At 49.9% G+C, this 13,925-nt stretch overlaps 2 protein-coding genes across 5 annotated transcripts in view; one reads left to right on the top strand and one right to left on the bottom strand.

Moving 5' to 3' along the window:
• tkfc (triokinase/FMN cyclase) overlaps positions 1 to 5,722 on the bottom strand; it is an 8,459-nt gene extending 2,737 nt beyond the window's left edge. Inside the window, exons 1-17 of one of the 3 annotated variants that reach the window (XM_019856018.1) lie at positions 5,614 to 5,722; positions 3,487 to 3,676; positions 3,313 to 3,417; positions 3,038 to 3,225; positions 2,893 to 2,971; positions 2,735 to 2,824; positions 2,250 to 2,284; positions 2,104 to 2,188; positions 1,946 to 2,035; positions 1,744 to 1,860; positions 1,385 to 1,504; positions 1,109 to 1,246; positions 710 to 816; positions 514 to 620; positions 302 to 335; positions 139 to 231; positions 17 to 61 (exon numbers count right to left, since the gene is read on the bottom strand). In XM_019856018.1, the coding sequence (XP_019711577.1) occupies positions 17 to 61; positions 139 to 231; positions 302 to 335; positions 514 to 620; positions 710 to 816; positions 1,109 to 1,246; positions 1,385 to 1,504; positions 1,744 to 1,860; positions 1,946 to 2,035; positions 2,104 to 2,188; positions 2,250 to 2,284; positions 2,735 to 2,824; positions 2,893 to 2,971; positions 3,038 to 3,225; positions 3,313 to 3,417; positions 3,487 to 3,676; positions 5,614 to 5,619 (1,629 nt within the window). In that variant the 5' untranslated portion in view covers positions 5,620 to 5,722. Of the gene's footprint in view, positions 1 to 16; positions 62 to 138; positions 232 to 301; positions 336 to 513; positions 621 to 709; positions 817 to 1,108; positions 1,247 to 1,384; positions 1,505 to 1,743; positions 1,861 to 1,945; positions 2,036 to 2,103; positions 2,189 to 2,249; positions 2,285 to 2,734; positions 2,825 to 2,892; positions 2,972 to 3,037; positions 3,226 to 3,312; positions 3,418 to 3,486; positions 3,677 to 4,183; positions 4,533 to 5,613 lie in introns of those variants that run through there. The other 2 variants (XM_019856015.1, XM_019856017.1) reach the window with 2 other exon arrangements.
• Positions 5,723 to 6,026: 304 nt separating this feature from the next.
• Positions 6,027 to 13,925, top strand: part of exoc6b (exocyst complex component 6B) — a 22,398-nt gene continuing 14,499 nt past the window's right edge. For both annotated transcript variants that reach the window (XM_019856014.1, XM_019856013.1), the window contains exons 1-14: positions 6,027 to 6,289; positions 7,534 to 7,699; positions 7,777 to 7,824; positions 7,895 to 7,985; positions 8,098 to 8,143; positions 9,130 to 9,334; positions 10,576 to 10,752; positions 11,437 to 11,505; positions 12,183 to 12,191; positions 12,625 to 12,708; positions 12,892 to 12,938; positions 13,014 to 13,134; positions 13,209 to 13,280; positions 13,401 to 13,498. In XM_019856014.1, the coding sequence (XP_019711573.1) occupies positions 6,201 to 6,289; positions 7,534 to 7,699; positions 7,777 to 7,824; positions 7,895 to 7,985; positions 8,098 to 8,143; positions 9,130 to 9,334; positions 10,576 to 10,752; positions 11,437 to 11,505; positions 12,183 to 12,191; positions 12,625 to 12,708; positions 12,892 to 12,938; positions 13,014 to 13,134; positions 13,209 to 13,280; positions 13,401 to 13,498 (1,322 nt within the window). In that variant the 5' untranslated portion in view covers positions 6,027 to 6,200. The remainder of the gene's footprint in view (positions 6,290 to 7,533; positions 7,700 to 7,776; positions 7,825 to 7,894; positions 7,986 to 8,097; positions 8,144 to 9,129; positions 9,335 to 10,575; positions 10,753 to 11,436; positions 11,506 to 12,182; positions 12,192 to 12,624; positions 12,709 to 12,891; positions 12,939 to 13,013; positions 13,135 to 13,208; positions 13,281 to 13,400; positions 13,499 to 13,925) is intronic.

Consider the following 13,925-nt stretch of genomic DNA (forward strand, 5'->3'; position numbering starts at 1 on the left):
AGCTGTCGCGGCCCGCCTTGGCTGCGAGGCTGCGAGTCGATTCGGCCCCCACGGCTGCTCTCTGGATACCGGCACAATCTGTTAGGTTTCTTGCGTGCTTGCACAACCGCGAGCTTGGGGACGTTTGTTTTGCCTCACCTGAACAGCAGATTGCAGCACGGCCATCTCTCCGCCAGGGGGCGTGCTGTTGAGTTTCATTAGCTCGTCTACGGCAGGGTAGAGGGCGTCTAACTGTGGTGGGAGAGGAGAGAAAAACAGTTGGCACAAACCACCCAAAAAGTGCCACTTCCAAGTGACTCACCATGGTTCTGTCTCCTAAATCAGCACCGCCGTATCTGTTGAAATCAAAATGGATCCAGTTTAGAGTTAATAGTGATCGGATTCTGTCAGGGTCTGTTTCGTTAAATACTAAGATGATATTCTGTTTCTGTTGAATGAAAGGAGATACACTGGTAAATTTAGTTACCTGATGATCGGCACATTGGCCGCATTGGTGTGTTTTACAACACCCACCTTCTCATGGCCTGCATCCCAGCATGCACGGCATTGGCCCAAGCTGCGGCGTGGCTCCGCCCCCCGGTCATGTGTCCGCTCGCTGCCGTGAGGAACAAACTGTACAGCTGTCAAAACACAGTGTGTCAATGTGTGCAAAATCCCCAAAATGAACCACCCAAAAATAAATTTGTATTGAGCAAACTGGAACACTTACAGCCCCTGAAGACCCGCCCATTTTCTCCTGAACCACTGTAGCTAGGGCAGACAGCAGTTGCCCTGGGCAACCGGGGACCACATGACTCTGGAGCCACACCTGAATGGCTGAGGGAGCATTTTTGTCAATGTGCTGCAGCTGTGGTTCTCAAATTGGGGCGCGGGGACCCCAAGGGTGCCTTAACTTGGGGTTCAAAAAAATAATATGGAATAAATGATGCTGTGTCATTGAAAACAAATGCATAACTTAATTTGAGAACAAATTTAATTGTCAATAGGATTATGAGGGCATCCTTGGAAAAATGTCGCTCCTGTCAAAGTGTTAAGACCCAAAAAGTTTGAGAACCTCTGCTTCGCATGCAAGCGCTGTGTGCTTTTTTTTTTTTTGCATTGTGGTCACCTTTGGCAGCCTGCGCGTGAGTATTCCCGCAGTCGCCGTCCCCAGAAGCACGGTCCAACGCGTTGAGCTCTTCCTGGTATTCCAACAGTGTAGAACACACCTTCTCCAAAACCTTGCGCATCGCAGGACTTTGGGGTCCTAGCAGGAGAGAGAAATTCAGCGGGAAGTAAAGGTGGTGGACCCTATGGGTACACCAGGCGAGGTGTAAACAAACACAGTGCAGCTCAGCTTCTGTCACACACAAATTATTCCATGAACGTCATGCAGGAAATGAACCTTCAGTCAACACGTCGTCATGCGCCCCTGCAGGCACCGTGGTCGGGTCTGTGAGGTAGCTGCGGCCGCTCGTACACCCGCTACTGAGGTTGGGCCAGGCGGGGGCGCTGGTCTTGGCATCTCGATAAGAAGGGGAGGAAAACATGGTCAGCTTCAAATGTAGCTGCTCCTCTTGAATACGCTCATTGTGTTGGGATTTCTGCACTGGACACGTAGGCACATTCAACAGTAAAACAAAATCTGGCGGGCGCCCAGTATAACATAGAATATATGACGCTGAATTTGAAACATCAACAAAGTTTTTTTTTTTTTTTTTAATATATCTTTGTTTTGTGTGTGTCTTGTGTGTCTTTCCTAACCAAAGAGTCTCAGTATTTCCGGACAGGCCCTCAGAAAAGTCAGTGACATTCCAGCCATCTCCAGTGACGTCATGAAGGATCCGGACATCACCCTGGCAACCTTCATCCCACGATTTTCTGTCAGCATATGGAGACCAGAAGTGCTACAGGATTTGTTTTGGGTTTTTTTGCTCTTCAGCACGCTATCAAGTGCAACCATTACCGAGGCACATGATGGCAGCCCGAGTCACCACGGCCATTTCCAGTCGTGACAGCGCTCCGAGATTGTTCACGCAGACGACGAGCGTGTCACCTGTGTCCGAGAGCGTGTCAAACAAATCACAAACGGGAGGTGCCAACTGTGCGGGATGCCCGGCCTACCCTTCCTCAGGTGCAAGCACGACTGACTCTTTGCGTTGGTCATGTGATCAATCATGGCTGACACCACCTCGTCTGCTGTCGCCACCTGGTGGACAAAAAAAACAAGAGATGACATCTACAAAAGATTTGTGCACCTTGCCACTCACCTTGGATCTTTTCACCCCAGGCTCCCCGTGGATTCCTGCATGAGATGAACAGCACTTATCCTAGGAAGTGAACCTTCTTTTTTAAATTAAAATGGCGCAGTTATCTCTAACTACTCACAATCTCACCTCCTCTTTTTTTTTCCCTGCGGAAACTATTCCCAACTGTTATCGTGATACATCTAAACTCAGAAGTGCTTCGAATGGCAGGGGGAGGAGCCAAGTTTAGCCTGAGTTGTTTGTGCAAGTTATATATGGCGCACTTCTGGTACATCTCTTCCAAATAAAATCAAATGCATGCCATTTATTTATGAAGGTAATGTAAAATGACTTTTTGAGTTTTACATTTTTATGTGGGTATATATTGCACCAATGGTTGGGCAATTACAAAATAAATTTTTAGAGGGTGTCAACAACTCTCAAGTTTTTCCCATCCTCACTCCCATGTGAGTGGCGCGGCATAACGGTACATCAATCTTCATGCTCACCCAGGCCGAGCTCCATGTCTCCTGGAGGAAGCTCAAAAGACGGGCGACAGCCTGGAACGCTGCACGGAGACAGGCTGACTCCCAGTGTACCTGCAACACAATGCAACGCTGTTTCCTGCTGGCCAACACATGGGCGCCACCTGCCACACGAGCCTCACCTACGCCCTGCAAAACCTCCGTCACCTTGGCAACGACATGGACCAATGAGCAGCCTTCGTCTGCTAAAGCACCTGCCAGCTAAAGGTAAAGTGTCGTTATATCCTCCGATTGTGTTTTTCGACATGCCCGTGTTTGTTTTTTCACCTTGTGAATGAGAATAGTGCCACACAAGCCCCTCTTCCCGGCCTTACTGGGGCAGGTGAAAGCGCAGTCGTCAGCGACGACCACCATGTCGACATCCACGCCGTGGTTGCGTGCCTGCTCCGCAGCCAACCCGAAGTTGAGGCGGTCTCCCGTGTAGTTCTTTACGATGAGAAGAACCCCAGAGGCTCCTGAATCGTCACAGGCATCATTTAAAACCAGGCCACTGCTTCTGATCATGTTGAGGACAGCAGAGTGGGGACAACAGGTCATCTTACCTGCGCTGTGCAGGCAAAGAATGGCAGCCAAGATGCTGGCGGGAGGCGGAGATGCAAACACGGCCCCTGCTACTGCTGCTGACAGCATACCAGCACCCACGTAACCTGGACACAGTGTTTCAAAAGAAACTGAAGCCACTGCTGTGTGGGCTGCTCAAGAGGTGTCAGTCGTACCCCCGTGTGCAGGCTCATGTCCCGATCCTCCTCCTGACAAAAGGGCCACTTTGCCTCTGATTTGGTCCAGGTCTGAGCGCAGCACAACCCGGTGGCCGCGCAGCAGAGACAGGCCACTGGAGGCCCTGACCAGGCCGCAGAGAGCCTCATCGACGCAGTCCTCTGCAGAGTTGATCAGCTTCTTTTGGGGCTGCATCACACAAGAAAAACAAATTGTTGTTTTGCCTAATGCGCAACACATGGACTCGAAATTACGACATTTTTTTTTAGAGTTTGTGCAACGACATCGGCCTTTAACATTCAATCATCAGCTCTTTAATTAACAACAGTCCAATGACAAACTGTACTTCACAAATTCTGCATTCTCAGAGACAATTGGTAGGCGACTGTATTCATTCAAAAACGTCTACATTGCGCAGTTTGTACTTTGCCGTCACAGTTGTTTTGAACATTTCTGTTCGCCACCTTATCTCCATCAGTCAATATTGTGAAATGAACAGCGAGTCTAGACCAGCTGTGCCCACATTTTATTTTTTTTTTTTACAATGCGAGCTATTACAAAACGACAAATTCAAAAAGATCTACCTATTATAAAATTGTAAAACATACATTTATATATAACTATATTGAGGAATGCCTCCTCCAACATTTCTCCATCTTGGAATAATTTATTGTGCAGAACGATTGAGTGGCTCACCCGGAATGACGCTTCTGTGGCTGCCTTTGCTTTCGAAGGTGGCTGCATGAAAAATGATTGCTGCCCGGACAATTGAGATTTTAATTCCGCTAATTTTTTCCTTCTCACATCACTTTTGGGAGGGAAGTCAATGTTATAGTTTTTATGCACAGTCCGAAAATGCCGCTCCACGTTTCCCTTTTTCGGAATAGCGATGTTGGACAGGCAGATGAGGCAAACGCACTTTGAAAAAGACATCGTAAAAAAATATTCCTCTTCCCATTCCGTATGGAAGTAGTACGTTTTCCTCTTTTTACTCGGTCCAGCACCCTCACACATTTTATCCCTTAAATTTAATTTCTAAATGAAACGATAACTCACTAGCTTGCAGGGAAGGCACCGTTGTTTTGCGCATGCGCATGCCTGTCTGTCTGTGTGCGTGCGTCATGCGATCGACCCACACCTGCATCCAAGTCATTAAAACAAAACAAAACAAAAAAAGCTGAAGTCAAAGGGTCAATTCGCTGGAAGAGGTCCTGTGATATTCACTGGTTCAACTCTGGTGAAAGGTCATATTTGTAACGGGCAGTGGTCAGCTTTTCCCTTCGCCCTGCACACCGATTCCCGCATTGCTCATCATTCACTAAGCACTGCGGTCTGCAAGAGTTTTCCACTGATATTAAAATCAGTCGTGAGGGATTAGTTCAAATCACTAACCACAAAAAAAAAAAAAAACATTATTGAACGTGTATTTTTGTATTGCTTGCATTGTCATCCCATTCTCCAAGGGCCAACGACCCTTTTAGTGTGGTTAACTCAATTTGAAAAAGTATGGTCACAAAAAGGGGTGATTAATTGCCAATTTAAAAAATAAGTAGCATGAAAACCTGACGTAATCAAGTAAAAATGTCTGGCCTGGCCTTTAAAGTTTGATATCGTCGTTGGGATACATTGGCTTGGCAAGACATGAATAATCAGCCTCGACGGGTTTTCACCTTAGAGCCTGAAGCAATGCAGCTGTGGGTTAAGTTATACAGTGTTGTCAAAGAAAGAAAGAAAGAAAGAAAGTGTGCGTGTGTGTGTCTGTGTGTGTGTGTGTGTGTTAAGAAAGAAAGAAAGAAAGTGTGCGTGTGTGTGTGTGTGTGTGTATATACCTGTATATATACAAAATGAACGAACAAGCTACTCAATAAATGTTTGAATAAAGTAACAAATTAGTGCACAGATTTCCAAGTGACCAGAAAATTCCATCACAAATTGCAATCGGCTGGTAGATCGCGATCACTGGTCTAGACAGTCTATCACGCGCGGACTTTGAACTTGGGCTGAAAAAAAGTGCTTTTTAAGGCATCAAAAACTCCGAACAACGAGCACAATCTAACGGGAACAGTTGTGTGCTTGAGTCAGGCTCTGCCTCTTCTGGCTCTGTGTCACGATTTTGCCATTCTTACCTCCATGACAAGTTGACAACTTGCTCCAGCGCTCTCCTTCTTAGACCGGCGGGTGACGTCACAGACAGCCGGATGTCCTCCCGTCAAAACAAAAGCTCAAACTATAAAAATGTTACGAGACCTTGTATTTGAATCGTGGCCTGTCTTGTATTTATATTTTGAAAAGAATAAAAGAGTGCTGGTTTGCCATGCGAAACTTACCATGCAAGGAAAATATCCAGCTAAAATGTTTCTACTCCGAGTTACATTCCTGGAAATGAGAACAATATTTCACTGTATTCAAATGGAGTTTAGATGAAATGTAAATAAATGGAAACAACACATCGGTATTTAGACATATTTGGTCTTTTTTTTTTTGGTCATGCTCCGCCAGGAGCCCATTACGTGTATATAATGTGATTATAAGCAGACATAGCTCCGCTCCCTCGGGCTGCCGCGAGCATGCACATCGAAGCAACTCCCGGCGGCGCGACGTGACGCACTGAGCCCAGCTCCTTCACTCCACTCCACTCCATTCCGCCCGGCTCAACTCAGCTCAGCTCGGCTCAACTCAGCTCAGCTCGGAACCGTCCGGAGCAACATGCGCCATGGCGAGTGTGGAGACAGCCGCCGAGCACGAGCGAATTCTCCGCGAGATCGAGAGCACGGACACCAACTGTATCGGGCCGACGCTGCGGTAGGTCGCCCGGCTCCGTCGCCCAAAACTTTGTACCGTCTACCTCCATTATCGGACAGCTAGCAAACACGCCTTAGCTGATGTTAAACAGATAGAGCTTGGCTTCGGCGATTGTGCTTCTGTCCTTAGATGAATGTTGGCAGGCTACCTTTAGCCCATTGTGCTAACTGATTACAATTCTGGTCACTGCTGTCGGATCTAGCAGTACGGGGGGAGTCGCACCCACAACACTTGGGTTGAAAGACGGCTACTCTGCCACTGATCACTTGTTTGAGTGGCTGTCAAGTGCAAAAGCCTTTCTGCCAACTGTGTCAAATAGAAGAATGGCGTGATTTATTCTTCTGTCTAGTTCAGGAACAAAGTTGTGGCGTAGAGGTCGTCAAAGCACATCTTCCATCACGATGCGGTCGTGATTAACACGTCTGCCTCACAATTCTGAGGGCTGGGGGTCGAATCTGACTTCCGACCTTCCACGTTACAAAAACATGCATGTTACATTAATTGAATACTTATACATTCTGTGAATGCTGCTTTAGCTGTGCCCTGCATGTTGACTGGGAAAGGCCACAGCTCACCCCTGACCCAGTATACCTGCGGTATAGAAAATCGATCAATTAATACATTTCAATGCAAGCGTCCAATCAGATTGCATAGACGTCATCCGTTATGCTGCTCACGGCCTATAGGGGGCACACGTGTACCAAGACAGAGGTGGGAACTGTTCTGACAGTTGGTTTAACTCCTCATTCCATTGAACAAGGAGGTGTTTGTGGCAGTGCGAGCAGGATGAGACAGGCAGCAACATTCCTCTGATGTGTTTAGAATCGGCCAATCGAATAGCAGCGATGGCATTAATGCTTTCCTCATTCGCTGGCTTGCCTGTGCTGCGGATCTTTCAGGAACTTGGTCATCGCGCATCCTATTTAGTCGGCTGACACATACACAAGAGACTTGTTGCACTCTGGCAAGAGTGAAAAGAAGAAAAAAAAAAAGCACTTGGCTCTCCATTGTACTCCTCAACAAGTCGGCCACTTCCTGTCCTGCGGGAGGGTGTGGGGGGGGATTTACGCCGTGCACAGGTGCACACAGGAAAAGAACACAGGAAGAATTGCGTCCTTTGTTGCCCAAAATGGGACCGTGAGCCTGCGTGTGGCTTTCCTGCTCCTTCACCTCCCAACCATCTCGTGCTTCCGGTCTGCCTCCCGACAGGAAATTACATGACCTTTCTCCCCCGTGTTGGCCAGGTCGGTGTACGATGGCCAGGAACACAGCCTGTTCATGGCCAAGCTGGACGCCCGGATCAGGAACCACGACCGCGAGATCGAGAAGATGTGCAACCATCACTTCCAGGGCTTTGTCGACTCCATCACGGAGCTGCTGAAAGTGCGCGGTGAGGCGCAGAAGCTGAAGGTAGCGTGGAGGGAAGACGAGGTGACAAAGGGGGTCGTAGCCTGCCGCTCACCTTTTGCTCTTTTTACCTTTTGCAGAGTCAGGTGACTGAGACCAATCGGTCCATTCAGGGCGACGGCAAAGAGGCAAGTCCCAGAACCACCATCTTAAACACCCACAAAACCTTTCTTCACAACTTCTTCTACTCTTGTGCAGCTCATGAGCTCCATGGAGGAGCTGAGACAGTGTCGAGTGCAACAGAGGAACATTGCGACCACCGTTGACAAACTGACGCACTGCTTGCCAGGTAACACACACACACACACACACACACACGCACACACACACACACACACACACATACACACATGCTGACACGCCATCGATCAGGTCCTAATAAAACCTGTTTTGTGTACCAGTCTTGGAGATGTACGCACGCCTTCAGGAGCAAATGGACGCCAAAAGGTATGACGGCACAGCGTCTCATAAAACCATACCTGTCAACTTGTACCTTTTCCCCGTATTTTATACGATTTTTTTATCATTTCAAATCATGTACGGCATATTACAACTTTTATAGGGGGAAAAAAAATTGTGAACGATCTCACAAAGGCCATTTTGGCTTAAATCCAGATCGTCTCACCTGCTGGTAGCCAACGACAATGCCGTCATCGATCGCTACTATTGTCACGGCAAACCAGCAAAAGTAATCCTTAATCGTATATATTTTTTCATCGCTACGTACGGTAGGGTTGATAAAGCATGATGTGTGCATGCGCGGTAAGCCGTTGTAAGGTTTTTTTGTTGCTTTGTAAGGGGAATCGTAATCATTTATAACGGCAGCTATTAGCTGAGGTCGGCAGGTATGTAAAACCAAAACGTAAAAGGGATGCCCGATCAGCAGGGAGTACTACCTGCAAACGTGAACTCATTTGAGTTAGTCAAAAACAAAAGGGAAGTCACATACAGTTGAAGCTCAACGATCTGATCCTTTTTTTTTTTTCAAAATTCACCATTTGGAACCGCCACACAATTTGAACAGTTAATTAAAAAGATTTAGGGGGTATCAAATATTTGCATTTTTGCTTTTCACAGCAGTGTTTGGTCCTTATTCCTTGCGAATATTCCGTCGTATGGTCATGTAATGTGTGCCTGTGAGGTAGTTTACCAACCACCCACGAGGTGGCGCCAGAGGACTGGGAATTTCTTTCAAATGGCCTGGCCCTGACCTGAAGACAGAAGTCTCCCTGCTCATAAATGAATGCTTTGTTTGTGTGTGTGTTTTTTTTTTTGGTCCCCTCTGAGAGCACAGAGCAGCGTAAGGTCAGCCAATGTTGACACATGAACAAATATGTGTGTGTGTGTTTTGTTATTGAACTAATTCCCCCCCAAGCCCCCCCATCCTCCCAAGTCTGAGATTTGTAAAAAAAAGTCTCTTCCGTGTGTGTTAGGTACTACCCGGCCCTGCGCACCTCGGAGCAGCTGGAGCAGACATGTCTTCCCAGGGCGGGCCAGTACCGGTTCTGCGCCATCATGGCGGAAAACCTTCCCAAGTTGCGGATGCAGATCCGCGACACGGCCATGACCCAGCTGAAGGACTTCCTGGAGAGCATCCGAAAACACTCGGACAAGATCGGCGAGACGGCGATCAGGCAGGTATGTCGGGACGAGGACTACTTCTGCACGTGTTGACAAGGGAGCACACACACCAGTCATCACGTATCCTCACATATTTTTCATAATGGAACAATGCTGTCTGTGCAAACACACACACACACATTCAGAAATCGTGCTTTTCAGCACTTAGTTCATTGTTTTTGTGTTTCCCAAGGCCAAGGAAGCTTAAAGTGAGGCCTCTTGTTTATTTGGGGAATGTTGTTGGGTGAAAAGTGCAGGATGGAGGGGGGTGGTGAGGGCTGGGGGGCGGGACGGGAACAGACAAGGAATGGTTGGCGATGGACAGATGAGCCTCCAAGGAGAAGCGGGCTGACTCTCAGTCGTGCCGGAGATAGCGTCTCGTCACATGGCGCACGCCGGAGCATTTCTGAAAATGCCCCGCTCGGTCCAAGAGGTGGTTTTCGTTTCCAACTCTCGAGTCACCCTCATCCCCTCCAAGTCGAGTCCCCCGCACAGCGAGCGGAGTCAGCACTCGAGCTGCATGATTGTGCTTAATCCAGTTGTGTAAGTGCTACACAGTCGGATAAGGCCGACCCGTCCTGCGATCGAGATCCCGTATCAGATGCTCACACTGGCAAATCCAACCTTTCCGGCGGATGTGCTTGAGCGCAAAAATAAATAAATGCAGACAGCACCTTTCATTATTCTACCCGCTGGCTGGATTAAGGAGGCTCCTCAAAACGTTACGTGTGCTTCAAATGTGACTCTTGTTTGTCGTTATTGTTCGGTCCCGCTCTCGCCCGTCCCTGAACGTCTTCATTCCAGTCTTTCCATGTCCTCATCTTTCCATGTATTCCCCTCTCTCTGCTCTTTGCATATTTACTTGGAGAAAGACGAGCAGCTCTGGCTTCTGCTGAGTGTTCGGTAGTCCGAAACACGCGCGCGCGCGCGCACACACTAATGGGAAACAGATTGTTGGGTCTGTGAAGTGGAAGAAGATTGATTACCTGTATTTAGTTACTGAACACACACATGCGTGCGCGCGTGGCGGAGAGTACCCGCTGGGTCGACGCGGAGCACCATCATAGAGAAAATGGAGCGGTCGCACCGGCATGCGGCGTCGGCTCACAAGTTCGCCGCCGGCCGGGGGACGTTCCGTCTGGAGTTTTCCTCTTTCTGACCTGCTGAATTCATTCAGTCACCGACATTGACCGGCATGTCACGTTTCCACGCCAGGAAAATAAGCATCGGTGACGTTGCCACTGATTTGTTGGTTTCAGGCCCAGCTGCAGCGCTCTCTGGACAGCTCCGTCTCCACGCAGTCCCGCACCCCCGTTGGCCGGCGCTCGGGGAGAGAGGCGGCGGCGGGCGGGGTCACGCAGAGCAACGGGCAGGCCGGCAGGCTAGAACTGGACGCCGGCATCCTGGATTTGGAGGATGAAGAGGAGGCCGACCAAGTGAGCCGCGCACAGATTACACAATTGGACTCGGCTGTTGAAATGTGAAAACGCACGTCGAAGTGAAAAGCAAAAACAAATAGTGGAGCATTAATGGGAATGTGGGAATTAACGAGGATGTTTACTCCCAACTTGTGCCACTATTGCCAAAGTATGGGGACAATGAACTCCTCAAGTCGCCCCTGGCGGGATCCGAGCTCTTTTATGCCGCCGACGTGTTCGCGTTCAAGGAAGGCCAAGCACAATGCGGCTGAACTTGTCACCCTGGTGCTGCCATTCTCTTTGCAGGTCCCTGTTGTCCCTTTTGGCTTATTTACGTCCTGTAAACTTGCTTGAAGCCTTGGCTCCCACAAAGGCTTGACCCCGCGGTCGCCGGGGTTACGGCCGCGTCGGCGCCGATGCCAACCTTACGCCGTCCGTCCCTACCCCTGGCACGTCTTCCCCTTCCCGTCATTCACGGCTGTCCCCTTGAGTCTCTTCTTCCTATGTTCCTCTGCTCCCTTTGTACTCCTCCTTTCCTCCTCCAAGGTTTTTTTTTTCTTTTTTTTTACCTGCTCTTCCTCTCTTTGCACGCGTTCACCCTCATCTCAGGAATGTCGTCGTGCCTCCTTGTTGTTGTACGTTCACGTGGATGACCTTACCCAGTCTGACATGAACAAGCACTTCCCGTTTGCCTGTTTGCAGGTGACCGCTGCTCAAGATTTGGTGGACTTCTCACCCGTCTACCGCTGTCTACATATCTACACTGTGCTGGTGAGCCCATCTCTCAAGTTGTCTTACCAACTACTTGGCGGCGTTCGAAAAGGCCCTGCGAAATGATGACGGGCCACGTGCCGACACTTGGGTAGCTTCTCCTTTCGAACTAGTCACAAGAGACAGTGGCTCATCACATGTTGCAGCCTGATGGGAAAAGTTCAGATGAAGCGGAGAAGAAGAGTCTGGCCGAGCTCCAACCAGGTGGCCGCAGTGTGTGTGTGTGTGTGTGTGTGTGTGTGTGTGTGTGTGTGTGTGTGTGTGTGTTGTCAGTTGGAGTGAAGGCGACATGGGTGGAGGTGTTGCCTGGGCCATGACTGGGTTCGCTCCACATCTTGTGCGCGCGCGGCTGCAGGCTCTTTGGGGTTGTGACCGGGCCAACACATCCACTGGGTTGACTGTTTCTGTTCACCGTATGTGTGTGCGTGTGCGTGCTCTCTGGCAGGGGGACAGGAAGTGCATGAACTTTGACAGGAAGGAGAAAGTGAGCGATGGCGGGAGGGAGCCGAGGGAAGAGTGGGGTTAGAGAGAGGCTAACTGGGTGACATGACGGCGAGGAAAGGGGTCAGCGAAAGGTTTAGTGCGCGCGTTAGCCGCGCGCTAGTAGCCGACAGTGGCCTGACATCACTTAGTGATACTAATGCCTTGTTGTCCCCCCCCCCCCCAACCCTCTCCAGACCTCTGAGGTGAAGAAGGTCAAATCTTTCAGCACCTTCTCCTGACACGGCACACTACTTTCCCCTCATCCCCCGCCACTTGACCTTGTTATCTGCTTGCTGGTGTTATCTGCGCGCCCCCTCCCCAGAAAAAAAAAAAAAGAGCAAGCGCGGGTGCTGTTTTCAGGCCACGATAAGGTGCTGCGTCATGGAAGAGGGAGATACGAGCGTCAACGTTCAGAGGGCAGCGCGCTTTTAGTTGGATGTCGGACGCCAAGTGTTAGTCAGACTCTTAACAACAGGGCGCGCGTTATCTCCACTTTTCCCGTCATTCATTTCATTCCGGCCGTCCGCTTTGTCTGCCGGTGCCATTTTGTTTCACGGTGTGTGACTAATAGAATCGGATCCGAGGGGTTTTAACACCACAGCACGTTCCCGCTTGTTCCTGTCATGTGTGTTGCAGGGTTTGCGCGATGTGTTTGAGAACTACTACCGAAAGCAACGGAGGAAACAAGCTCGCCTCGTGCTGCAGCCGCACTCTAACATGGTATCACGTCACTCTCTTTTTTTTTTTTTTTTTTTTTTTTGGTCCACACACCGCTAACCGCACTCCCATAACGCACAACACCGGAACTAATGGGACACTTGGACCAGTACGCTGCAAAAAAAAAAAGAAACCCAAAGCGTGGTCAAATATCTCAAATGTTTGTACTCCCTTCGGCTTTTCCAGCATGAAACTCTGGAAGGCTACAGACGGTACTTCAATCAGATCGTCGGGTATGTCGGTCTCGTTTGACTCGACGCCGCTGTCCAAACGACGGTGACGTCACCTGCGGCGTGCGCTGTTCTCAGGTTCTTTGTGGTGGAGGATCACGTGCTTCACACCACGCAAGGTTTGGTCAACAGAGCCTACGTGGAGGAGCTCTGGGAGCTGGCGCTGTCCAAAATCGTGGCCGCTCTGAGGACGCACTCTGTAGGGACACGCCTGACAAATATCCGTCGACGAACGCCACGCGGCCGCGCTGATGCTAGCGTCTGTGTTCTCAGTCCTACTGCGACGATCCGGACCTGGTGCTGGATCTGAAGAACCTCATCGTCCTCTTTGCCGACACGCTTCAGGTAACCGGAGAAGTCGTTTGGATGAACGGAACGCCCCGTTGCCGTGACGACGGGCTGCATTTTGCAATCGGGCGTGCGAATGCTCAAGCTGAGTGCCGGCTGCGGCTTCCTCTCCCACAGGGCTACGGCTTCCCGGTGTCTCAGCTCTTCGACATGCTGCTGGAGATAAGGGAGCAGTACGGCGAGATCCTCCTCAAGAGATGGAACGTCACCTTCAGGTGGGCCGACGACACGTTCCTCGCCTTCCCGGCCCGGCCCCTCGGGGATTGCCACAAAGGTCAAAAAGGCCGTGGCGTTCACCAACCAGTTTGTGGGAAACGTCCCCGTTTTTTTTGAAGTTTAACGACCATCCAGAGGCAGGAAGTGTTTTAAAGCGACGTCCGGAACATTCTCTACCGTTCAGGATGGGTAGTGCCCCTCACAAGATGTGTGCGAGGGCACCGCACGCCATTGTTCCTCCGTCTGCGCAGTGACACCATTGGGACTTTGAGAGCCAGCGCACAAACAAACACGCTCAAACGCCTTGCTTTCTCTCCCCCCCCCCACGTGCGCGTGCGCGCACACACACACACACACACACACACACACACACACACACACACACACACACACACGCACACACACACACACACACACGCACACACA

Source organism: Hippocampus comes, unplaced genomic scaffold (genome assembly GCF_001891065.2).
Source record: "Hippocampus comes isolate QL1 unplaced genomic scaffold, H_comes_QL1_v1.1 scaffold246, whole genome shotgun sequence".
In the NCBI taxonomy this organism is placed as follows: Eukaryota; Metazoa; Chordata; class Actinopteri; order Syngnathiformes; family Syngnathidae; genus Hippocampus; species Hippocampus comes.